At 39.2% G+C, this 26,814-nt stretch overlaps 2 protein-coding genes across 10 annotated transcripts in view; one reads left to right on the top strand and one right to left on the bottom strand.

The window, feature by feature from the left end:
* NUBPL (NUBP iron-sulfur cluster assembly factor, mitochondrial) overlaps positions 1-26,814 on the top strand; it is a 184,633-nt gene that overhangs the window by 87,355 nt on the left and 70,464 nt on the right. The window lies entirely within an intron of this gene.
* On the bottom strand, positions 21,043-21,523 carry LOC311603243 (elongin-C-like). Its single transcript, XM_084792239.1, has one exon. It carries the CDS (start codon positions 21,404-21,406, stop codon positions 21,068-21,070), a length of 339 nt encoding a protein of 112 aa, XP_084648365.1. The 5' UTR covers positions 21,407-21,523; the 3' UTR covers positions 21,043-21,067.

Below are 26,814 nucleotides of genomic sequence, written 5' to 3'. Positions count from 1 at the left end.
TGTGTGTGTGTGTGTGTGTGTGTGTGCTTATTGAAGTCTATTTCTCCTTCTCTAATGGACAGCATTGGTAGGAAGGGTGTTCATATTTGGTAGTTGTTTTCCTTCAGAACCTGGAATATGCTATTGTTTTCTTGTCTATGGAAATATGCTCTCAGATCACCAAGAGTGCTCTAACATGCGTGATGTACTACTCTTTTCCTGGCACTTCTCTGTGTTGTACTTCTCACAGTTTGATGACAATTCTCTGCAGGGAGATCTGTTCTTGGCATACATATTTGGATTCTTATCTGTTATGGTCAAGATGGTCTGCAGTTCCGTTCTCAGACACAAACCTGACCCAGGTATAGCCACATGATGGCAGAAAAATTGCAAGCGTGGAGATAAAGTCTAAGAAGAGTGTCTTCCAAGGCCAAATAAAGCCATAAGGGCAGAGAAGTGGGGAAGGAAGAAATGAGATAAGGGGGTCAGAGAGACTGTTCTCTTAAGCTCTGATTACAATGCTGTCTTAGTACCCAGCTAAACAAAATTCTTACATAGGTAAGCATAAATTACCACCACATTTAGCTTTATTATAACATTAGTTCCCTGAATGAGAGCTTATTGATTGGTTTAAAGAATCACAGCTATCCCTATCTTTAGGCAGCATAGTACAATGGAAAGAGCATGGACTCAAGTAAAAGTGTGATCTTGAGAAAATTGTGGTAATTTTCTGAGTGCACATTTTGATATCTAAACTGAAGAACCTATCTTTCAGATAATTGTTATCAATCGTGGCAGTGTATCTCCAGTGCCAAGCATACTGCTTTATGCAGTAGGAGTTGGTAAATGTTATATTCCCCATAAAATAAATATTGTAAGTTTGAGAACAGTCATTCAAAAATATATTTATCAGTTACTAATTCATCAATACATTTTTGTGGAACCTTAGATATTATTTTTGTGTAATCTTAAGGATCAGTTCTTAAAGGAGCTGTCTGAAGCACTGTAGAATCATATTAGCTTTAAGGAGGCAGAACACAGAGTGGCATGACAGCTGTGTCTAAATGTGTAAAGGTTTCCATGGACAATAGGAATTCATCTCTCTGACTCAACAGAGTGCAGCTGTGGTGCAAGGGTGAAAGCTACAGGGAAGAATATTTTAGCTCATTAAAATAAGAAATTTCCAAAAATAGAAAGAATTTTGTCAGTGAGACTATTTGTAAATAGTTTTATCAGTTTTTCAGAATGTGTCAGGCTTTGGGGATTTGATTTACATGGAAAATCTTAATAGCCTCAGATTCGCCAAAACCTAAGCCAGGATCTTGCAGCCCTCGTCTGCTTGGGAACCAGAGTGCCCTCAATATGCAGCTGTGCTCTACACATCTAGGAGCAGATCAGTGAGTGGTTATTTTCTCAGTGGTCATTTGGATATTTTACTCCTTTCTTCTATAGTTCAGTACTGATTTTTGATTGGTAGTTTGAATATTTATTATTTATTTATCACAGGGAAGATTGTGCATTTCTAGTTTGCTTTGAAATACAAATTCAAGTTAATTCTTTGTTTTTAGCTTCTTAGTAAATGAAGATTTTCCTTGTATACTGATAGAATTTCTTATACTAGGTTTTCACTCTCAAAATGCTTTAAAAATCATTATATGTTTCAGTGTAGATGTGAAGAGTTCAAACAGGCTGGTGGAAATAGCAGCTCTGAACTCCTGGTGCCACAGACAGATGAGGCATGATGGCAGGAGCTGCAGTCATGAATAGCTGACCAAGAATTCTAGAAGCATTTCAAACTGGAATATACGTATTAAATTTCTGTTTTTGTCTTAGTCTAGGGTTTAATCATCACATGATGGTTGTGGTTTTATGAGTCTCTATGGGATGCATCCGCCATATTGGAAGTGGGCACTTTCAGACCATGTTGCATTTGTACTTGTTGACTCCGTTCCCCAGGATTTATGTTGCAGTTCCTGTTGTTTAAATTTAATTTCAAGCATTTATAAATCTCTGCTTGTATCATATTTTAAATCAGTGCATTTTCTTGTCACACCATACTTTATAACATATTATACTGAGCTATTCATGATTCTGATTTACTTATAGTCCAGGCATTCTTACATTTTAATATACAACACTTGCATACATACTGTGATGAAGTTGTTGCTAAAATATATTGGTCTTACCAGACATTATTATAAAGAAGCATCTGTCAGCATTTCCATTATAAACCCTAATTTGTTTTTAAGGAGCGTTTGACTTGTCTATTTCTAAATTGCTTCGGGATAAACCCACGTATAGAAATTGTCAGCTGAAATCCAAGTTTTGTTATAAAAAAACCTGAAGCTCTTGTTTCCAGCAAATTTCTGCCACAGCGTTTAAGCACTTGTGCTCTTAGTGGATTCAGGTGCTTTAAACTTGATCTTTATTTATTTCCCATAAGCCCAAGTAAGAAAATGGAAAGTGACAGTCACTTAGATAGCATTGCTTCCTTTCTGCTCTGTGTTGTAAACTTTTTGACAGGCTTTTTTGAAACATATTTGCCAAGTAGGTGCAGCAGACATTTTGTTGTAACCCCCTCAGAGCAGGAGACTACACAAAGCCTTAGCTAACTAGATCCAGCCTTACGGTGAGCATCCAACCTTGAGCAAGTTTCATCTGGCCAATGCTTATCCTGTGAGTACTGCTGATGCTTTGTACTCATTCTGTCCCTTCTTAGATGATGTGTGTCGTCCCTAACCCAGCTGTTTGTTGTCACTCCCTTTTTGAGATGATGCTGTTAATAGTTGCTTCTGGAATAGTATTTCATTGCCTTTCATTGCTTGAAAACCAAAGTTGTTATTGTTTTGAAACTGGGATTTAAAGATCATCTTATAAAAATAAACTTTGTAACTGCAGGAGTTCATAAGAAAGTAAAAGTGTTGTGAAGCTTGTCATAAAGTGAATAAGTTTGTTCACTTATAATTATTTAAATATCTTTTCTTCTATAAACAGAATATTTGAGTTACTAAAACACAGTCACAAACCTTATTATCTGTGATCTAGTAAGGGAGTTGGGTGATATGCAAATTCATAAAGAGTACATCATCATCATCATCATCATTATTATTATTATTAACATTCCAAAGGCTTACCCCTCTGTAAGTGAACCATGAAACCTACACTTAAGTTTACAGTATTGTTAAAGGTGGGAATACATATTAAAAAGTGTGACTTTACTTAAACCTAAACTCTGATTTGTACGTGCCTTTTTCATTTATTGTGTTTTTATTAGTAATCGGTATTCTGTAGGCATTTGATTTTTGTGTAGTTTTCTCATATCTGACCACAGTGTTGCTCTAGCAGCATCTCAGTAGGCATCTCAGGTAGGCAGTCCTCTTCTACTGAGGTTGATCTTTTCATTCTACTTTTCTTACTGCATCATCTAGTACCAGCAGTTGAATTTTCAGTGGGAGCACTAATCATACACAACCCTGTTGTTTTATGTTATTGATTACCTCGTTTCTTCTCTTTCACTATTAAGTAATGATGCTTACTATAGATTTATAGTAGTTCCTTTTAGTTATTGCTTTTTGTTGCCAGTTTACACAGATTTCATTCTTTAGGATAAGCATAAGTCTGTGTGTACAGTGGTAGTGAGGGTGATAAGTACATGTAAAAGACTTGGACAAAATATCACAAACATTTTCTAAGCATCTGCGGGAGCCTGAGAGTCTAGAGAAAGAATTCTCTTCTCTCAGAGCACTTTATTTTAAGGATTGCCGCTGATCTAGATGACTGGGTTGAAGCTGGCTTCTGTCCCTGCCTCACAGGTCAGCGTCTGGGTTCTGCTGTGGGTAGGAACTCTGCCTCTTACTCTGCACTAGAGCCATGAAAGGCTGTTCCCTGAGGACTGGATCAAAGCAGCTCTTGGCTTTTCCAAAACTTGCAGGATGACTTGCATGACCTGGTGGTTGGGGAATCTTAGGTTTAGAACTTTGATGCAGACACAGGCCTTCCTGGCTGAGGAACAGCTCTGGCAGAACACCTGCCTAACACATGCAAGGTCCTCAGCTTGGCCATCGGTACCCCGTTAAAAAACAAAGAGCAAAACAATGACAGTGCTTCCAAACTCTAGCAGCAGCAAATGGGAAGTCTCTATGGAGAGGATGTCCTCATCTGGTGCAACAGCCTATTCTTTTCACGTAATTTATAAAAATACCATGCCCTCGCACAGGCAAAGATAGGGATAGAAAGGAAAAAGAGACCTTGAGTAGCTGAGATACACACGACAGACAGGGGATGTGCTTCAGTAGAGTGGAGGTGGAATCACTAGATTTAGACCTCAAAACAGCTACTTATTACTGTGTTCAGAGAAATAAAGCCATGAATGAAAATTCAATAATGGATTGGAAACCAGGAAAAAAATTACTGTGAAGATTTAAAAAAGAGCCACATAATCCAAAACCTGGAAAATGTGTCATTTAAAATTTAGCATTAGATTTTGTGTCAGAGGCTGGAGAAGATGGCTCAGAGGTTAAGAGCACTGGTTATTTTTCCAAAGGTCCTGAGGTCAATTCTCAGCAACCACATGGTGGCTCACAACCATCTTTTATGAGATCTGGTGCCCTCTTCTGGAATGCAGGTGTACATGCAGGCAGAACACTGCATACATTAAAAAAAAAAAACAACAAATCTTAAAAAATATTTTATGTCAGATTAGACATAAATATAAAGAGAATTAGTGATCTTGAAGATAGGTCAGGATAAACAATCTGCAGAGCTATTATAGAGCAGTAAAATGTAGGGAATCCAGGAAGAGGGTCAGAGACAGTGCAGAGAGCCAGAGAGCCACTTGGAGCGCATAGCCTGCAGAATAAACTAGTGCCCTACCTTTTGTGTCTCCAGATTCTCACCTTCATTTCTAAAATGGGTACTGTTGTATTAGAGATGTTCTGACTCACTCAGTTTCTTCATCCAAAGGCTGCTGAGGTTTTCTGCTGTATCTTCTTACTTCTTCATCCAGCTATTAGTGGCGAAGATAAAGTGTTTCATATTTGCTAGACAGTATTAGTGCTATTAGTACATAGAGGAAACAGTTTGCTCATGGAACACTCAAGATCTGCTATGAAGGATCAGTTTGTAGTGGAAAAGCTATGGCTGAATTCCTGGGAATCCCAGAGCCCTGAACTCATGTCAGATGGTCAGGCAGTTAGGAGTCCACGGGGGAGACCTGTCCACATCTGTGAATTGCATTCAGGGATTATATTGACTTCTTTTCTAGCCTTCCTTAGAATAGATTATCACTATATGATATTCTGATTTTTATACTCAGCATGGTCAAATACACAGCTAAGGATGAAGTCTAGAATTCTTGTCTGCTCCCTGGCTGTGAGTTCTTTGCTTCGAAAAAGCAGCTGAAATCAAAGATCTAGCTTGCTACTGCTTATGCTGACCTCACTGTGTTTTCTTAGTTCTGTAACTGGCAATTTTCAACATACTTAAATGAGACTCTAGGCAAGTCATCAACTAGTTCATATTTTAGGACTTTTTTTTGCAAAAAAAAAATAGCAAATTCTTTTTATAATCTTAGAACTCTCATGCATTTAAAAGTGTGAAATAAAATATATTTTAGATTCTCAAAAAATCAGGAGGCTTAAATTTTACTAATTTGTTCTTTTGAGATTTATGGCAATGATTTGAAAACACATAAAATTGCAGAACTCAATGGACTACATTAGTAGGCTTTTTGTGCTTTATTAATTTCACATTTCTAGGATGTATCCTTGTCACTATTGATTCAGTGCTTTATATTTTAAGTTTAATATCATGTTAGCTTTTGCTTTTTGTGCATTTACACTCTTCAAATAGGAAGAACTCTTCCTTCAAACTACCAGGACCAAAAGACTTGGTGTATGTGTGAGTCAGCAGGCCACTTTTCAGTTGCTGGTGTTTCATGGGTTTCTTTTTCTTCCTGTGTCAGTTTTGAACATTTTTGGTTTTTTTAGTAAATGATCCATTTTATTCTAGTTTGAAATTTTTCCTCACGTGATATTGAATTTGTTATTTTCTTATAATATAAAAACTTGGGCTACAGACATAGCTGAGTGGATATAGTATTTAATGCTCAAGTCTGCAGTCCTAAGCTTAGATCCTCAGTACCAATATAAATCCATGTGCAGCAGCGTCCCATGTGGTAACAGTTCTGAGGTGCAGTCCTGGCAGCTGGCTGACCAGCTGTTCTTGCTGATCTTTGAGCTCCATGTTCAACAACAGAAGTGTCTTTAAAGGTGATGTGGAAGCAAAGGAACAAGGCACATGTAGTCAGCCTCTTGCCACCACATACGTCACAATATGCTCACATGCACGTGTGCACACACACAGACTTTAATAAGCCAGGTAAACATATGCTGCCCTTCTTTCTCTTCTCCTCCTTCCCTCCCATCCTTCCTCTGTTGTGTGTGTTTTTGATGCATATGTGTGTCTGGGGGATGACAGACTTCCCCGGATGCATGTAGAGGCTAGGAGTTGGCATTTGGGATGTTGTCCTCAATTCCTTCTCTACTTATTTGCATGCATCTGCCTGCCTGCCTGCCTGCTTGTCTGTCTGTCTGTCTGTCTATTTGAGGTATATAGTCTCTCTTCATGAACCTGGATCTCCTGTTCTGGCTAGCAAGCTCCTGAGATCCGTGTGTCTGTTCCTCCATCTCAGCACGGGGGTGCTGGGGCACACCCCCATACCTAGCTTTTTATGTGGGTGCTGAGGTCACACTCAGACCTTTAAGCTTATGCAGCATGTGCTTTACCCATGGAGCCTTCTCTTAGTCCCCCCTTTCCTTAGTGAGATTCACCAAGGTGTCATTTTATTATCATTTTTACAAAAATATCTTAGTTTTATTGATTCAATATATGTGGTTTTGTTTGTTTTACTGAAATATAACATGAATAAAATGTGAGGATGAGAATTGAAGGCTTTGGTAGACTTGACATGATGTATGCAGTCATATAGTCACTATCTGAAACCAGATGAGGAGCTTTTCCAATCATAGGAAGATTCTTTCACATCCAACACTTAATTACAGTGACAGATGTAAATCAAGTGATCATACATGTGGTGGTCAGATATCACCTACATGTCTTTATACTCTCTGCAGCCTCGCTAATGATGCTCATCCTCGTTGCCTTTTAAAGCTGTTGTCAATTTTCTCTCTTCTGAGAACTGTGTAACTAGCTAGAGAGCATCGCTCTTGGGCCTCTGACACTCTGATTTGCCAGTTTGGGACCAGTTTTTTATTTCATTTTCATTTTTAGCTGTATGTCTTAAGAAATGTTTCATCAGCGCTGGGTGTGGTAGCACATGGCTTTAATCCCAGCGCCTGGGAGGCAGAGGCAGGCAAATCTCAGTGAATTTGAGGCCATCGTGGTCTACAAATTGAGTTCAGAACAGCTAAGGCTACACAGAAAGACCCTAGCTCAAAAATTCAAAACCCCAAAACTACCAACCAACCAAACAAAACAGAGCAAAGAAAAGAAATGGCTCAGTGATGAATTGGTATAAATCTTGCATGATTGCCTTTATATTTATATATAAATATAGAAATTTGGTAGCCTTAATTTTTTGATAACCAATCTTTAAAATAACTATTGTTGCTGCTAATACTTCACATGTTCTGAAAACAATATTGAATATATTTACTGTCACTAGATTATCTGGACTGATTTTTACTTTTAGGCATATCACAGACACGGCAGGCACTCTAGCAACTATCAAGAAAAGAAAATAATGGGAAGGCAGGCTTTCGGGAGAGGCAGATAAGAAGCTGCAGTTAATGGGTGTTTACAGAAATTCTTTTCCATCTTCTTTGAGTCCCTTCTTAAGTGTCTTAAAGTTTTTATTCTACAAGTCTTTCACTTGTTCCGTTACAGTTATCCAAAGATAGTTTTGAGACTTTTGTGAAAGGTATTTTTCCCTGATTTCTTTCTCAGTCCTTTTGTCATTTGTACATAGGAAGGCTACTGAATTTTTGAATGTTCATTTGTATCCTTTGCTGTATCCTTTGCTGAAAATGTTTATCAGCTGTTGAAGTTTTTAGGGTCATTTATGTATACTATCATATCATCTACAAATAGATATATTTTGACTTCTTTCTTTTGTATCTCTTCGTTGTCTTTCAGTTGCCTTATTGCTCTGGCTACTTCAGGTCCTGTATTGCCTGGGTGTGGAGAGTGAACACACTCTGTTTTGCTCCTGATTTTAGTAGAAGTATTTTGAGTTTCTGTTTAGGATGATGTTGGCTATGGACTTGCTATAAATTTATCTTTACTAGGTTGTAATATGTAGTACATTTGTTAATAGTCTCTTCAGGACTTTTATCATGAAGGGATGTCGGATTTTGTCAAAGGTCTTTTCTGCATCTAATGAGACTGATGATGTGACTTTTGCCTTTCAGTCTGTTTATATGGTGGATTACATTTATTGATTTACATGTGTTCAGTCATTCCTGCATCTCTGGGGTAATGGCAACTTGGTCATGGTGGATGATCTTTTTGATGTGTTCTTGAATTCAGCTTACAAATATTTTATTGAGAAGTTTTGTATTTATGGTCATAAGGGATATTTACCTATAGTTTGTATTTTTGTTGGTCTTTGCATGGCTTTGGTATTAGCATAGTAGTAGCTTCATAAAAAGAAGTGGGAAATATTTTTCAGTTTCTATTTTGTGCAATCATTGGAGAAGTGTTGGTGTTAATTCTTTGAAGATGTGGTAGAATTCTGCACCAAATCAGTCTTGTGCTTTTTCTATTTTACTGAAGATTCTGAGTCTGTTTAAATTGTTTATTTCCATTTTGACTTAACTTTGGTAGGTTTCGTATGTATGTATGTATGTATGTATGTATGTATGTATGTATGTATGTATATAGCTCAAGAAATCAAACCATTCTTTTTAGGTTTCCTTTTTGACAAATAAATTTTTTAAAGAAAGATTTATTTATTATTATGTATACAGTGCTTTGTCTGTGTGTATACCTACAGGGAAGAAGAGGGCATCCAGTCACATTATAGATGGCAACATGTGGTTGCTGGGAATTGAACTCAGGACCTCTAGAAGAGCAGTCAGTGCGCTTAACCTCTGAGCCATCTCTCCAGGCCCACACACAGATTTTTAATCATGTCCTCAGGATTCTCTGGATTGCCTTGGTGTCTGTTGTAATGTTCCCCTTCCATCTCTAATTGTATTGATGTAGATCGTCTCTCCCCATCTTTTAGTTAATCTGCCTAAGGGTTTGTTACTATTAATAACTTGTGTACAGTATAGAATTCTTGGTTGGTGATTTAAGTATTTTACTTATTCACTTTTTAGTCATCTGCTTTCGATGACATCACCCCTTCTCCATGGTGGGCAGCAAACCAGAGCTTTCAGCATGCTTGGCAGGTGCTCCACCACTGAGTCCATTTTCAGCCCATCACCGATGCATGTTTGCTTCTAGTATGTCTGGATATCAGGTGTAATTGTTTGCTTGCTTGCTCTGAAGCTGCTGTTTTTCACTGCACATTTTCCTTAAAGGCATTTTTCTTTTATGTGAACCTGGGTATGAAATGGCTGCTTGTTGGTTTTTGTCCTGTTTTCCTTTTATCTTGTTCACAGCCACTGGGTTTCATTTCTTTGGTGTGAAATATTATTTTAGTAAGCTTTGCTGTTTTTCTATCATTTCTTCCCCCCTTTTCTTTTTGATATTCCTGTTTCTTGTGGTTTTTGCCTTTGTAGTTACTGCTCATTTATTGGACACTGTGTTTTGTGAGAAAGTCAGTACACATTTTGTGAGTTTTTATCTCTAGGAGCTTAAACAGATTCTTAGAGTAAATATCTGAATGGGAAAAGGAATAAGATGCCCCCTGACCTGAGGGCAGGTGGAAGAAAGCCATTTTGAAATTTAGCAGAGCACTCTGTTTTTTCAAAGAGGGTCTACCATAGAAATTATCTAACCAGGGCCTCACCTGCTGTGTTTGTATCTGAGCCTAACACACCTGAAAGAAGAGAAATATAACCACAGCTGCCTCTGGACCCTCAGGGTGGGTGGTGGCAGTGGTCTGAGAAAGGCTTGTAAGGTCATATTCCATAAGCACAGAGACCTCTCAGGACTATAGAATGCTCACCCACAGTTCACCAACACATCAAAGGCTTATTTCCCAGCAAGTCTTTTCACATAGTGTGTGTCCGGCTATCGAGAAAAAAGTCCAGTCCTCACTGAAGCAAAGGAGAGTCCGAAATGGACAGCAAGGATCAGAAACAGACGTAGACATGGTTAGGATGTTGTAGTGATGAGATCAGGGATTTGAATCAGTTCTGACTAACATGCTCAGGGCTACAATGGCAGCATGTGGAACAAATAGCTATTAAAGCAGAGAGGCAGAAATTCTAAGAAATAACAAAAAGAGATGCTAGCAAGCAAAGCACTGAGAGAGAGGGGGGAGGGGAGGAGAGGTGAGGGGAGGAGAGCAGAGGAGAGGGGAGGGGAGGAGAGCGGAGGAGAGGAGAGGGGAGGGGAGGAAAGGGAAGGGGAGGGGAGGAGATGGGAGGAGAGGAAAGGGGAGGGGGGGGAGGGGAGGAGAAGGGAAGGGAGGGGAGGGGAGGGGAAAGGAAGGGGAGAATAGGCAATGAGAAGGCTCAGTACATAAAAGTACCTGCAGCCCAGCACCAAACAGGAAACTCCCAGACACACACAGCTGCCTCTACACGTGATGTCAGTGAAACTTCAGCTCCTAGTATCTGGCTTTCCGTGAGCCTAAGAGACCTCCTTATAGTGTGTCCTAATGCTCATCACCAACCTTCTGAGGACGCCCTCACTTTTGCCTCCAGTTTCTAGCTTCCCATCCCTGGGTCACAATTGGTGTTAGTGTCCCTGTTTCCATAGCCACCTAAAAACAAAGACGCAACATTCCTGAAAAGACAAAGTGTACCCTAATTTGTCACGATGTAACAAATGGGAACCTTACATGGTGCCTCCCCTTCATTGCTCCATACCAGTGTCAGCCTGGCACAGCTTGTGTCTACCCACATCCTCCTCAGCAGGTGCCTGCCCCATGTTGGGTGCCAGTTTCTTATAGTAAATTGTGTTGGTTCGGCCTACGACACCAGTAACTGACACAGAGTCTGAAACATACTTTAAGGCTGCCAGTACTATGCCACCCGGAATCTAAACTGATTCTAATCTACTTGTAAACTAACATAAAATACTCTAAACCCCATATCATACATATATCCCAATCACTCGGGCCGTTTTCTCCGCCCCCATCCCCGCCCCCTCCTTGTCAACTGTCAACCATCTTCTTTTTTTCTCTCAACTGTCAAACTTGGTTTTGGTCCCTCTTCAGGAAGTCCCGCGTTCCACTTCCTGTCCTGCCCAGCTGATTGGCTAAACAGCGCTTTATTGACAGTTGTTACATCCACTCAAGACATTCCTCCAGATTCAGTTCTTTCTCTTTCTCCTGGCCAAAGCTCTTTGGCTTTTATGATTCTTTTCTTCATGACTTTACCAACATCTTGCCGTGAATTTCCTCCTTTTGCTGCTTTGATGTTGGAAAAGGGAAACAGCATGAGATGCAAAAGTAAGACAAGTTAGAGTCGCTCATTTAATTGGCTGCATCCTGTAGTGAGAGCAGTGTGCAAAGTGCCTCCCCACACTCAGGCTTAACTTGTGTATATTTTACTCTCTTCCACATTATCTTCATGCATGCGATCAAGAAACTGCTTCCTTAAGGGAGAAATAAAATAAATGGATGTGTCTATTGAGAACTATTAGCTATCATAAAAGTATGTTGAATTAAATAAAAATATGGAATGTAATGCCTTAGTGAAGTGAAATCAGAGAGTGAAATTTTCAGTGATTCCTGTGGCTTATGCAGTTTGTGCATGTTGGCGTAACCCTTTAAATAGATGAGGTCTGACTGTTCCTCAGTGGTTGTAGTGATATCTGCTACCACCCAGTTCTTTTGCCTCAGCTTTGAACTATTCAATTTAAGAATCATCTTTTTATATGCATTTAAATTTTTATCATATGTATACGTGTCTGTATTTGAGTGTGGTATGTGTACATGGGTACAGGTGCCCATGGACACCATCAGAGCCCCCAGAGCTAGAGTTAAGAGAGCTCCCCAGCCTGGGTGCTGGGAACAGAACACTATGTACTCTTAACTGCGAAGCCCCTCTTGAGCTTCCAGTTCATGGATCCTAAATACTTGTGGTGAGTGACTGTCCTCACTCACCTGTGGGTGAGACTTGTGATGTGATTGGACAGTAAATACCTAAACTGTGACAAGAATTTCCCCAGGGTGCATAGTCCCTGAAATCCAGGTTCTGTGTAGTTCAACTCATTCAGAGTGCATCTTGGCTATGGTATCTAGGGCAGTTAAGAGAAACCATGACTATGGCAACTTATTATAAAGGAAAACATTTAATTAGGGCTGGGTTACGGTTCAGTGGTTTAGTCCACTATCACCACGGTGGGGAGCATGCTGGCGCGCAGGCTGATATGGTACTGGAGAGGTACCTAAGAGTTCTACACCTAGATTGGCAAACAGCAGGAAGAGTGGGTGAGATACAGACCTGGCTTGAGCACCTGAAACCTCAAAGCCCACCCCCAGTGACACACTTTCTCCAACAAGACTGTATCTCCTAATGGTGCCACTCCCTATGGGACTGTAGGGGCCATTTTTATTCAAAGCGCCACAGAGTGGTTGGGGTTAGGCCACCCCACTTCCTAGAAACTATATTGTGCTGACTCTTATAACACAGAGGAAGCTGTAGTGGAACATTTTTCAAAGGAGATAAAAAAAATTGTGATAGGAAAGATTAGAAGATGAATCTTTGTATACAAGTCATAAGTTTGTCTCTTGCCCAGGTTGAGGCAGTGAAGATGAGATAGACAGTGAAGAGTTTGTGGGGTATTTACTCTGGGGTAGGGTAGCCATTAGCTAGAGAGAGAGTAAGGAAAGACCTGCAGTGGGGGGCAGAGTGGGAGGGGGAGGGGGAAGGGGTGGGCTGGATGAAAGGCGATAGACATAGAGAGAGAGGGGGGGGGGGGAGAGGGAGAGAGACTTGATTTCTACCCGGGGAAAGGAAGTTTAGCATGAAGTCTGAGGCTCAGAGGTTTCATTCAGGCATGTCACATGCATAAATATTAAGAACCTGCTTTGTATTACAAAGAGATGAATAGATATGTCTCCTATATTTGTACATTCAGAGTTTAAACAAGCAGTTTGGGATCTTGTGACTATGCATTTTTGAATAATTGATATTCACAATACGATTTGTCATCTGTGAAGATGTTTGATGGAACCAATTTGCATTTAAACATTCATGATGGTTCTGAGCAAGAGAAACACACAGAAGCATAAAGCACTTAATTATGTTTCCTTAAAAATAAATGTCAAGAAAAGCATTTAAAAATAAAACGCATGCAGAATACATAACATCTAATGCTCCACAAAGGATAATAGAATTACTTTATATGTTAACGCATGCATTGTATTGAAAGCATCTATACAGTTCCCCCCTTCACCACAGCTTACATACTCTTATTTTCAGGCCTTTGTAAATGACTCCAGCCTCTTTTCTTTCAGTGGCTTTGCTCTGTCTACCATATCTGTCTGTGTAATTATTGATATTTGACAAGTGAGTTTAGCATTATACTCATGCTTCTTTTGTTTCCTCATCTTCTCTTGTTTTCAAGTGGTGTGGCTGTTTCTTCTACTCCCTGAGTGAGTCAGCAGAGCCCAGTTAGCAGGGGCAGCACTGACGCTGAGAGTTTAATCCGCTATCATTTGCAGGAAATGAATCTGTCCTGTGGCCTGCTTACTATTCAATAACTATAGTCACATGAAATGCAACTAAAGGCCTCATGGAAACAAGTTAGATGTTTTTAACTATTATGCATAAAATATATATGCATGACTGATGACAGTAATATATAATTTTAATCTTAATAATTGAAACATGTTATAAATGTGTTTCATCAAAATAGGGTAATATTCTAAGATTTTTATTCGTAGGAATCATTTGTTGCATGTTCTTTTTAAATATGTATTTTATTTATTCTTTGACAGTTTCACGCATGTATGCAGTGTAGCTTGACTGTATCTACTCCCCAGTCCTCCCTACTTTTCCCAAGGCCCTTCAAATGTCCCTCTCCTGTTCCATGTGCTCTTTTTTTTTTTTTTTAATACCACTTCACTGGTTAGAGCTGTTAGCATGCACAGAGGTATGGCGGCATCCTCTGAGCAGTCGCCACACCCCTGGAGAAGGCTGACTCTTCCCTACCAGCCACCAGCTGCCTATTGCTCCTTAGCTAGAGGTGGAACCTCCTGAGCACGTCCTGCATCTATACTGCATCGTTGGTTGGCTTCATCTCGTGTAGCTCTTATAGAGGCAGTCATGCTGTAGTGCTGCCTCCTTCTGTGTCTGTCTGTCTGTCTGTCTGTCTCTGTCTTTGTCTGTCTGTCTGTCTGTCTGTTTCTCTCTCTCTCTCTCTCTCTCTCTCTCTCTCTCTCTCTCTCACACACACACACACACACACACACACACACACACACACTACGAATTACTTAGCATTTAGAATTTTGGCCATTTAGAAAGTATTGTCAATCTTCTTTCTCCACCTTCCCCCTCAAACATCCTGTATTCTTGTCATTTGTAGGGAAAAACAGGATATTAACAGAGTGATTGGAATTTTATTAGTTTTCTATTAGCAATGGAAAATTAGCTTCTAAATATGAATTGGTGTTTCCATCTCTTCCAAGACTACTGTGTTAGTATTGATTAATTAGTTATTGTTTTTGAGTTTCACTCTTCCTTTGCTCTCCTGTATGGCTGTTTATGTAGCCCCTCTGTTTGTGGTGATCTTAGCTGATATGAGGGATTGGGAATCAGGGTCAAAGTATTTATTTTTTTCCCCTTTCAAATGTTTTTACTTGGTATATCTTTTGTTTATATACTACTGTAGGAGGAAAAGTGAGAAGTTATTGCAAATAAAACAGAGACATTGAACTTGTCTTATACCTTTATTTTAGTAAAAACATATATATATATACATATATACACATACGCAATTATATATATATAATATATATATATATATTAAAGACATGCAGCACCACACCCAGCTCATAAAAAGTATGCATTTGAAAACCATAAAGCAATGTTTTACTTTCTACTTTCTGAACAGATTTTTTTTCTTTTTCTTTTTTTGGCTAGGATACTGTCTTGCTTAGGGTTTCTGTTACTGTGATGAAACACTGTAAAAAACAAGTTGGGGGAAGGAAAGATTTATTTAGCTTTTGCTTCAGAATCACTGTTCATCATTGAAGGAAGTCAGGACAGGAACTCAAACAGGGCAGGAACCTGGAGGCAGGAGGAGATGCAGAGGCCATGGAGGGTGCTGCTTACTGGCTTTCTGTTATGGTTTGATCACCCTGCTTCTTCATAGTATCCAAGACCACCAGCCCAGGGATGGAACCACCTGCAATGAGCTTGGCCCTCCCACATCAATGACTAATTAAGACAATGTCCTATAGGGTTGCCTAAAGCTGGATATTATGGAGGCATTTTCTCAACTGAGGCTCCCTCCTCTCTGGTGACTTTAGCCTGTGTCAAGTTGACACATAACTATGGAGGACAGACACAGACAGACAGGATGACTTGATACAGATCTATTTCATTGCATCCAAAACAAGGTGGTTTTGTTTCTTCAGCCTGGTCTTCCCTGTGTTTCCAATAAGTCATGCTGCTTAAGTCAAATATCTAGGTCTGTTTGTTTGTCCATCCCTCCCAACCTCCCTCCCTCCCTCCCTCTTTTCAGTGTCAGGGATACCCAGCTCAGGGCCCCATGTAGGTAGGAAGATACACCCCCAAGTATGTTCTCTGTCCTAAGACTCATTCATAACTCTGTTCCTGTACAATCTATGGGTCAGCCTGCTGGGTTTTGCTTTCCGAATGTGTCTGACGTCTGTATCCTTCATCTTTCCCACTGTTTTAATTTTTTAAGTAGCATACAGTAGTAGTGCTTCCCTAAGGTGCAGTCTTGCTTTTTTTTTCCTTTTTTTCTTCTTTTTTGTGTTTTCATTCTGTTCTTCAAAAAGCTAGAATAGTCATTAAAAACTTCCTAGCTACACACCTCATTGTGTTTGGTATAAAACTCATTAGAAAATTTGAAATACACAGAATCAAGTATTCTGCTTTTTCTTTAACAAAATACTTGTAATCCATAACAAAATACATGGTTAAAGGAAAGTTTTTCTTTATAGAAGTATTTCAGCTAAGTAAAGAAGGAATAATATAATTTTAATATCAGTACTTTATAACCTTTAATGAAGCATTGTAATTTAATTAGGCAGTAAATATCACTTGTAATACCAGAGAGGTGTTGTAATTTATCTGCTTCCTGGTTGAAGCTCATGACAAGCTGGGGAGTAGTCTTTCAGAAAGTTAAGCCTGAGTATGATTAAACCTTTCGACTTAGCTGTGGCTTTATCGGGAATATGTGGAATAACAGTTAAAAACAAAAAAGAACTGACAAAAGAATGCTTTATATTCTAAAACAAAACAAAAACATATAAAAACAAAAAGAAATGCTTTAAGTATGGGGAAAAACACTATAAAACAAGTCCCTCCCTCCCAAGAGGGAAAAAAGAGCAGCCAAACAAGATAAATGGTAGATTACAAAGTCTGCGGTCATATTTACAATGGATACATGGTAAAATATGTGTATTGATATGCTGGAGGGTTAACAGGGAATGGGAAAGGGTACAGGCAAGAATGGCTGAGTAAATAACTATGGAAACTCAGTGGTGAATTGGACACAGTGCATTTTTCCTTTCATATATGCTTGTATCTGTCATTAAGTACCAACAAACACACAAAATAAAACACAACACAACACAACACAACAAAACAAACCTGCCATTACACTTAAGGCCATAACTGAAAGCCTCAAGGCTCGACCTGGTCTGACTGGTGCTTTCCTCAGGGTCACCAGGCTTGCCCCTGTTGTCCTTTCACACCTGTAAGTGTATTTCCATCTAGCACAGCTGTGGAATGTATGCTTTCTCTCTGTCTAGAAACTTCTCTCCCAGATCTTTGCTGTCTGTCTCCTTTTGGCATTCTGGCTTTCACAGTCAGTGTTTGTGCTCCGTCTTCACCAGAACACTTATTAGGATTTGATATCATCTTTGTATTTGGCTATTGACTGTTTGCACCCATTGGGGTCACAGTTCCGTGTGGTTATGCTGCCTTCTTGTCTTGGCCACTGTTAAGTTCCCAGGACTGCATGTGGTCGGCCAATAGAGCCGACGCCCAGGAATCTAGTGAACCAAAGCGTGAAACGCTGTTGAATCTTAAGAGCATTATTCATATATAGAATCAATAATATATGCCACTGTTGCCTGGCAGAGGTATTTAAAATTCAGTTGGCAGTCTCATTATTAATGTGTTTCAAAAGCTCATGTATGAGAAAATTAGCTCTGTTAGCAAAGCTTCAGAAAAATTTAGAAAATGTCAAATTCTATCATAGCATTTATATAAAAATATTTGTAGTTTGGATAATTAATGTCATATCTTGTCTAAGCTGTTTCTTATATCTAGATAAGTAGAGGTTATCTACATTTATGAGGTATGTTTATATGTGATATGAAAAATTGGCAAACAGTTCTTGGCTTATGTGAATGTCAATGAAATACATATAATTATACCTTTTACCAAGAGGGAACTAATACTTTATAAATAAATGCACGGAAAAGATGAGATTGTAAAATTATGAGCCCTCTTATTAAAAGAAAGAACCATAAGGTGTCACCCAGTTATACCTCACTCAGGTGTGGTGATGTGTTTTAAAATGCCGTGTTTAGTAATTTCCTCGTTGTGTAAACATCAGTTTGTCCTTATACACACCCAGATGGTACAGGCCTATCGCTTGATTGGGTGAAAGATTGGAAAATATGAAATGTGAGACTGGAGAAAACCACATACTATCTCCAGTCCCCATTGAAGTAAGAATCTGCTCTACAAAAGATACAAAGTAACTTATAATCAACACATAGTCCAGTAACAGTCATTTATTATTGTTGTTAGTTGTGCATAGCACATATCTGGCCTGTGCTAGTTGTGACTGGAGGCACTGTAGGTTTCTTTATACCAGCATCTTCACAAAGTGCAAGCAGTGTGCTCAGCCAGCACATTATAACAACTTAAGGCATCACTAGGCAGCAGAGGTATTTCAGTTTCATTATAGGCCTATGGAACTACTATCCTATATGGAGCACATAATTCTGGAGATAGGTGTGTGATTCAGCGATGGTGCAGCTGCCTTGTGCCTTCCTCCACGGCATGGAGGATAGTGCAGAGTCTGGCTCGCTTTGCCATGGCTAAGGGGTTCCTCTTACCATCCACCCAGCCTGCAGGGAAGCTTCTTATGTCATACCCTTCCCACTGGAAAGTGGGACAGTGTCCTCCTTGCTTTCACTACCGTGTCATGCTGCACATCTGGACACTTATTTAGGTTTGGCCCTTTGACAAGACAAGTTAATTGTAGGCAGCTTTGCTTGTTTGCTCACTTCAAATTTCTTGTTGCTCTGATAAAATACCCCAATAAAAGCAACGTAAAGGATCATGTATTTGTTCTGGCTCACAGATCAAGGGCGCCGATCATCGTGGTGACAGAAGCTTGATCCGTCTAGGCACACTGAATCTAGTCAGGGCGTGGGATGCTGGAGCCCATCTCCTTTTCAGCTTTCAGTTTAGCAGATAGTGTGTTTCCCATCTCAACCAAGCTACTCTAAATAATGCCCAGACTTAGGCTGAGAGGCCCCCGTCATGATGATCTAGATCCTGTCAAACTCACACTTGTCACCTGCCATCACAATCTCTCCTTTGTCACACTGACCCCATCATCACTTTTAAACATTTGTCCCCATAGACTCACAGCCATTTCATAGTGTAAAATGCACTCAGTCTCATTTCAAAGGTCCTCATAGTCTTAGCAGTACCACTGTTATTTAAAGGTAAAAGCACAGGGGCTAGAGTGCTGACTCAGAAACCAAGACCACATACTGCTCTCACAGTAGATCTGAGGTCGGTTGCCTGCACCCACATCAGATGCTCATGTCCTCCTGTGACTCCAGCTCAAGGGAATTTGATGTTTTATTCTGACCTCTGCAGGTATTACACTGAGTGTGTGTGTGTGTGTGTGTGTGTGTGTGTGTGTGTGTGTCACGCGCACACCCACCCACACCCACCCACACCCACCCACACACACACACCTAAAAATAAAATATACCTTTATAAAGTACAGTTTCTTCCGAGACTCAGACATGTCTTAACTGTGAGCCCCTGAACAATTAAAAAATGTCCCACTGTTCCACTATAGTGTGGCACAGAATAAACATTCCCATTCCCAAAGGAAGGAAAGAGCATGGTGGCATCAGCGCACCCTTCCTAACGCTGCGACCCTTATCCAGGTCCTCATGTTGTGGTGAACCCCAGCCATAAATTTATTTTCATTGCTACTTCATAACTGTAATTTTGCTACTGCCATAAATTGATGCGACCCCTGTTGAAAGGGTTGTTTGACCCCAAGGAGACCTTGACCCATAGGTGGAAGGCAATGCATTAGACTAAGGCAAAGTCAGCAGCGTAAAAACACCACATGCTGCACTTCCACGTCAGGCTGGGTTTGCAAGATCACTTCCCTAGGCAGTTGTTTTTCAGCTGGACCTCCTTGAACTGAGATGAGGCTTTCTCCTTTCAGATATGTTTGGAGCTTGTCTGCTGGTCATACAGAGCAGGAGGCGTGTCTTCAACAGGGCTAATCTCTCTGTAAGAGTCACACCCTTCTTGTTTACAGCTTTAACTTTCTTGTGCTCTTCTCTTCACCAGACTTCATGTTTTAAAAATGTGTCTCTGATCCACCCTTCCCTCCCTCCCCTACTGTAGAATTGGTAAGAGTGACAAGGGGCAGTGACATCACAGCCTAAATGCTGTGCTACCCTCAAATATCCTCTGACAGATTAGTTTCCTACTCCTGTATTCAATCTCAATCAAATTCTTAGTATGTAAGTGAAATGCAGCCAGTGTTTTGCTCACTTGTTTGTTTTGTTTGGCACAGTATCACAAAGATGTCCCCTAGACCACTTTCTGATAGACTCTCTGTTCCTGTCTGAAATCTCACGAGACAAAACTCTGTTTTCTCAGTGTTCTTTTCTTTCAGGTTTCCTTCACGTGGCCTGTTAAGCTCTACATGCAGCGTTCTTATTCACTCCATTATTTGTACAGGTCCCTTGAGTTTTTACAGTAACTTTAGAATGTAAATTCTAAGGTGGCAAAGCATGTTTCAACAATTTCCTGCTGGACTCTTACAAGATTGTCCATGAGAACCACATCATCTGCAAACAGTTAAATTGACTTTTAAGTTCATTGTACATAGGAGTATTCCCCATGGCCAAAATTTAAAAGAGAAAACCAGACCAATGCCCTGATTCATATAAGATACATAGAAATAGAATTTAATGCACATTAAAAGGGTTCTTCCCCACAATCAAGTTGATTTTAATCCAAGGATAAAAAAATGGCTCAACATATAGAAATCAGTAAATGTAATATAGCATACAAAGAGAATCAAGCATAACAATCACATGTTCATATGAAGAGATGTAGTGGAAAGGCCTCGATAAAAATTCAGTATTGCTTCATGGTAAAACCCTTGAAGAGTTTGAGCTAGATTGTTTTTATTTGTGTTTATTTTATTTCTCTTGTCCGATAGCTCTGGCTAAAATTTCAAGTAGGATATTAAATACGGTGATGAGAGTGAGCACACTTGTCTTTCTTGTTCTTGATCTTAGAAGAAATGCTTTCTGTTCTTTACCCATTCAGTGTGGTATTGGCTGTAGGTTTGTTGATTATGGCTTGTATTATGGTCAGCCCTTTTTGTTTGTTTGTTTGTTTTCTTTTCCTTGTCATTGGTTTTTCTTAGGGTTTGTCATACCTGTCAGTCATTTCAAAGGATCAACTCTTTGTTGTTTCATTGGTCGTTAATTCGTTTTTTTTATTGTAATTTATTTTATTTAACAATCTAGGAAGTTTGCAGCCATCAGCAGTTCCAGTGCAATTTCAGGTGCAATTGGGAATTCAGGGATCTCAGTGGAGCTGTTAGTGTAGCAGACCTTGTAGGTGAAGTACATGCACACTTTCGATAGCACGTGCGAAGGGATCTCTCTGAAATTGACCTCATTGGTTTCGTTTTCAGCAAACTGCCCTGGCCCACTCAACATGGCCTTTATTGTTCCTGATGTTAACGCATGTTCTCTTTTTACAATAAATTCATGACCATCAGAAGATATTAATTTGACATACATGGTATCAGGGCCTTCACAGCCACCATAGGTTTTCTCCTCTCCATCCATTATTTTCTTATAAAATTCTACTTGATCCCACAGGAACTTTAGGAGTTTCTCTCCAGTCCCGCAGCCACCACAGCCGAATCCCTATTTACCGCCACAGCCCCTAATCAGGGCCACCCCCCCCCCCAGCTGCCTACCTCCGTTGTTAATTCTGTTATGTTTGATGTTTATTGATGTTTGCTGATTTTCAAATTTAATTTGTTGCTTTTCTAGCTCTCAAGATCTATCATTAAGTTATTTGTTTCAGATCCGTTGAGATGATCATATGATTTCTGTCTTTAAGTCTGTTAATATGATTGGCATATATTGGAGCTAACCTTGCATTCCTGGGATTATGATGAAATTAACTTGATATGGATGCATGATAGTGATGTTTGAATTTAGTCTGTATTTTGGCATCTATGTTTATTAGGGAAAATGGTCTTTTTTTTTTTTTTTTGAGGGAGGTCTCTGTCAAGTTTCAGTATTAGAGTTATACTAGATTCATAGAAAGTTTGATAGTGTTGTTGGTAGTGGTCTTTTCATTTCTGTTTTGTAGAACAGTAGAGAAGTGTTTGTATAAGATCTCTGAAAGCTTGTTAAAATTTGGCAGTAAACCTATCCTGTGCTCTAGGACTTTTCTTTGTATAGAGATTTTAATTACAGCCTCAATCTTATTGCTTTTTAAATGGGTCTGTTTAGGCTGTTTAAATCTTCTGGCCTTAATTTAGGAAAGTCATGGCTACTTAGAATTTTAGCTATTTCTTGTAGATTTTCTAGTTTGTTGAAATTAAAGTTTTCAGAGTAGTCCTTGAAGATCATATGATTTTGTAGGCGTCTTTTGTAACAACCCCCTTCTCATCTATTTCTTATTTATTCTTTTTGATCCTTTCTTTCTGTTGGTTAGTTTGGCTAAAGATTTATCTTGTTAATCTTGTGAAAGAACTAGCTTTTTATCTGGTTAGTTCTAAGTATTGTTCTTTTAGTCTTTATTTCATCAGTTTCTTCCTGATCTGTTTTCCTCTTTGTCTGCTGAATGAATGTTTGGCTTCCTGTTTCTCTAGGGCCTTTAGGCACCCTATGACATTATTTAGTTAATTTTCTTTGGAGTGCTTCTATAATTTTAATTTAGTTTAATGTTTTGTTTATGAGTATTTTGCTTACATGTATGTTTGTGTACTGCTTGGCTGCTTGGTGCCTGCAGGGACTGGAAGATGGTGTTAGATCGCTGGAACTGAAGTGACAGATGGTTTGAGGTACCATGAGGGTGTTGCGAATCCTACTCGGGTCCTCTGGAAGAGCAACCAGTGCTCTTAACCAGTGAGTCATCTGTCCAGTGCTCCCTTTCAGAGTTTTCAGTGTGAACACTATGACCATGAAGTTTACCTGAAGGATCAGCCTTGATTGTGTCCCATGGGTACTGGTGGGTTATGCTCTTGCTTTCATTTGTCTCTAGAAATTTAAATTTTATCTTCTTGATTTCTCCCACCACCCATTCATTCACAAGTTTATTGTTCAGTCTCCAAATATTTATGCATTTTCTAACATGAGTCTTGTTATTGCTTTCTAGTTTTATTTCGGTATAATACAGGCTCTTATTTATACTTTTTAAGGCTTGCTTTATGATTTGTAATATGGTCACTGTTCGGATAGGTTCCAGCTGCTAAGAAGAATGTGTATTCCTTATCTGCCAGGTAGAATATTCTGTTTTGTCTTGTGTGTGATATAATTTAGCTCTGAAATTTCTTTCCTGTCTTTTCATTTGTAAGATCTATCCAGATGTGAGAGTGGGATATTGAAGTCTCCCATTATTATTGTGTCAAACCTATGCAGTCTTTTTTTTTTCCAATTGAAAATAGATTGGTTTCTCATACAATATGTCCTGATTACAGTTTCCCTTCTCTACTTCTCCTAGTCCCTTCCACCTTCCTTTCTATCCGTCTCTTATTAGAAAAGAACAGTCTACTAAGAGATAACAACCAAATACGACAAAATAAAATGTAATAAGATAAAGCAAAAACTTTCATATAGAATTTGGACCTGACCACCCAACAGGAGGAAAAGAGTCCCAAGGGCAGGCACAGAGTCAGGGACCCACTCATTCTCACAGTCAGGAGTCCCATAAATATACGAAGCTAGTGGTTGTAATATATGTGCAGAGCTATACCTGGTGTGGACCCATGTGAGCCCTGTGCTTCCTGCTGCAGTCTCTGTGAACTCAAATGCACTTGGTTTAGTTGTTTTAGAGGGCCTTCTTTTCCTGGTGTCCTCTGTCCCCTCTGTCTATCTGCTGCCTCTTATGCAGGAGTCCTTGAACTCTGAGCCTATGCAGTCTTGTACATCTTTTCATTTTTATTTATTTTTTTCTTGTTAGTAAAATTGGAAGACCCAAGATTTGACGCATCAATTACAATAGTCATGAATTGTTCCTTTATCAATGCTTAGGCCTTCTTGTCATTTTTCATTAGTTTGTTTCGAAATCTCCATTGTCAGTTGAGAGAACTGCTCTGCCAGCTTGTTAGCAGCTTCCATTTGCTTAGTGGATTCCTTTGTAACCTCTGCCTCTCAGTGTATGCATGTGCTGCTTTGCTATGTGTGTTTCCTGCAGGCAACAGATGGTTGAGTATTGTGATCTTTATTTAAAAATCCACTCAAATAGTCTGTATATGTGTTGGGGAGGGGGTATGTACATTAATACACATGGAGTCTAGAAGTTGACTTTGAATATCCTCTTGTATATTGAGAAATGATCTTGCTGAGCCTGAAACTTGACTTTTTGGGTATTTGAGGTAACCAGCTTGCTCCATGGTTCTTCTCACTGCTTCCTAAGGCCTGGGCTGCCATGCCTGCCTAGTGTTTGCATAGACTCTGGAATCTGAACTCCAGTCTCATGCTCAGTCCTCGTGGCTATGTAGCTATGACAAGCGCTTTCCTGCTGAGACATCTCTTTCAGCTGGGGCACAGAATACAGAAGGTGTGCAGTTTCTGATTTTGTTGTTTGTTGTTCTGGTTGGTTGGTTAATTGTTGGTTCTGTTCTTCCTTTTCTTATAGCTGTCTGCTGGGTGGCTTTGCTGGGCATTGCTGGTTCCTTCTCCAGTCTCCTCTATCCATCTGTTGCTTTCATTGATAATTTTCTGTCCTGTGCTGTAACATGTGAAACTGTTTATTTTCTTCCTATGTCCTTTTTAAAATTCCTTGTCATTTTTTTTCCAGTCCTGGCTTATTTGTCATGAACTGGCTTGCATTTGCCTTGAAATATCTGCATACTAAATTCATTAATTTTGCTGGCTACAGCAATCTTTCTTGACAATGATATACTTTCAAAATTTGGCATATATCATCACACGTACCCCCTCCCCATTTTTTTTAGCTTTTAGAATTGTTGATGACAGATCTGATATGAGTTAGTTGGATATTTTTTTCTTTATAATTTTTAGTTTTATTTCTTTTCTTTGTCTTTTAGATGTCTTGAGATGTTGTGGAGTTCTTATTTGGTCATGTCTATTTGGAGTTTTAAATACTTTTTTAATTTGGTGCCCATTTTTATTTCCTCCAGCTTTGGGAAATTCTCAGCTATAATTTTAATGAGAAGCTTAATTAATAAGCCATTAGACTTATATCTCAGCCAATTTTGTGGTGTGTGTGAGGGGGGGAGGGGAGGGAGAGAGTGTTTATAAAACCAGACACGTGTAACCAAATTAGTCTTAATATTCAAAGTATACATTTATTTTCAATCAAGAAGTTTGATTATGTTGTTATGCAGCCAAAGGTGAAAATTCTCATCCTATGACCTCTACCTATGCAGTCTAGATAGAGCATTGACTCCACTGTTTACTTTTTCTATCTTTGTGCTGTGTAGTTAAATATTTATTAGATTCAATAGAGCTTTTCTATGACCTGTATAGTTCTGCAATAGAGACCTCCTGATTTATTTAAACAATCTTTAAGTGCAGTAACTGGGCAGGTACAATTTAAACTGGTGTACAAGTCTTACTGATCTTTAGCATAATTTTTGTTTGAAAAGGACCTGCTTACATGTCACTATGGTCTTACCATTTGTCTTGATAGCAAATCAAATGGCTGTTACTGTGATTACACACAGTGTGCTCACTGGTCTGGTTGTCTTCCTAGGCTTTCTTCATGCAGACAGGAGTTTCAGTGATATTATACATTGCTGTGTCTTCAGTGTCAAGAACAGTGCTGTGCTTGGTACATGTGTTGGCCTGTGTTTTGATGTAGGGTTGAAGTTCATATTAATTATTTTTCACACTCAGTTGTTCATATACAATGGCTTTAAGCGTACATACTAATAAGTGGTCTATAATAGTAAATGCATATGAACTCACATATGACTCCTGTTGAGTCAGGAGCAGCTTCTAGATGCATCACCACATTTACTCGCTCATCAGGTATGAAGTTATTTTGAGCAGCTTAATGTAATGACAGTGTACTTGACTAGGAATGGAGAAACAACTGCTCACGTAATGGCCTTTTAATGGGATGTATGAAACTCATCCATTACCTTATTTCTTTGTGATTTCATGACTGAGGTTTCTTGGCTTTCTTTGAGTAATCCTGAAGTGACTGCGTAGTTTTGAGTCCTGAAATGCTGAAGCCTGTGACTTGGGACTTAGGCTGGTTTGTGTGTTCATCATTTTCCCAGTCATCAAATTTGCTTTCCATCTTTGATTTTAACATCTCTATCTCAATTCTAATACCTATAATCTTTAAGCTTTTTCAGTGTCTTTTGGGGTTAAGAGAAGTTTCAATTAAAAAATGTGACAGTAGGTTTCACTTGATGGTGTTTATGAATGTAGATGCATTGTTTGCTGTACGCCTTTGTAGGCAGCAAGTCCATTTACTTACCAGAGTCAAAATATGGGTCACCAAAGTGTAGGAATTTGTTATGCAAGCACAGGTGGGACTTCTTTCCTGCTCACTTTGTAGCCCCTGGTTTTTGTTATTTGCATATTGTTGTTAAATTTGACCATGTATTTCCATGCTTACTTTTACTCTAGAGAATTTTGCCTTTGGTTTTCAAAAAGGCATGTACTTGTCTTAATCACCTAGGCACTTGGGAAAGAGATTTTAGAGATTATTTGTTTGGGTAATCTGGCAGCACCACAAATGCATCAATATTTTCATAGTGTTTATCTATTAGAATAGAAATTACCATTGTGTTCATTACAAGAAAATGTAATTTTATTTGCATGATATACTAAGAACACTTTTCATTGTGATAGTACTGCCTAATTTGTGGGGGTCTTTTGTTTTCCAATTTATAGTCTTCTTTCCCCATTAAAAATAAAACCATACTAAGGAAGGCAGAGGCAAGTGGATTGCTGTGAGTTCGAGGCCAGCATGGTCTAGGACAGCCAAGGCTACACAGAGAAACCCTGACTCAAAAAACTAAAGGCAGACACAGTGTTTT

This window comes from Acomys minous, assembly GCF_964271855.1.
Source record: "Acomys minous genome assembly, chromosome: 8".
Classification (NCBI taxonomy): Eukaryota; Metazoa; Chordata; class Mammalia; order Rodentia; family Muridae; genus Acomys; species Acomys minous.
The sequence above is the reverse complement of the archived record's forward strand: the minus strand, read 5'-3'. Positions and strand labels throughout refer to the sequence as shown.

Bases quoted from the DNA above. Each gene is read 5' to 3' on its own strand.
- LOC311603243 (XM_084792239.1), bottom strand. From the start codon at position 21,406: ATGGATGGAGAGGAGAAAACCTATGGTGGCTGTGAAGGCCCTGATACC.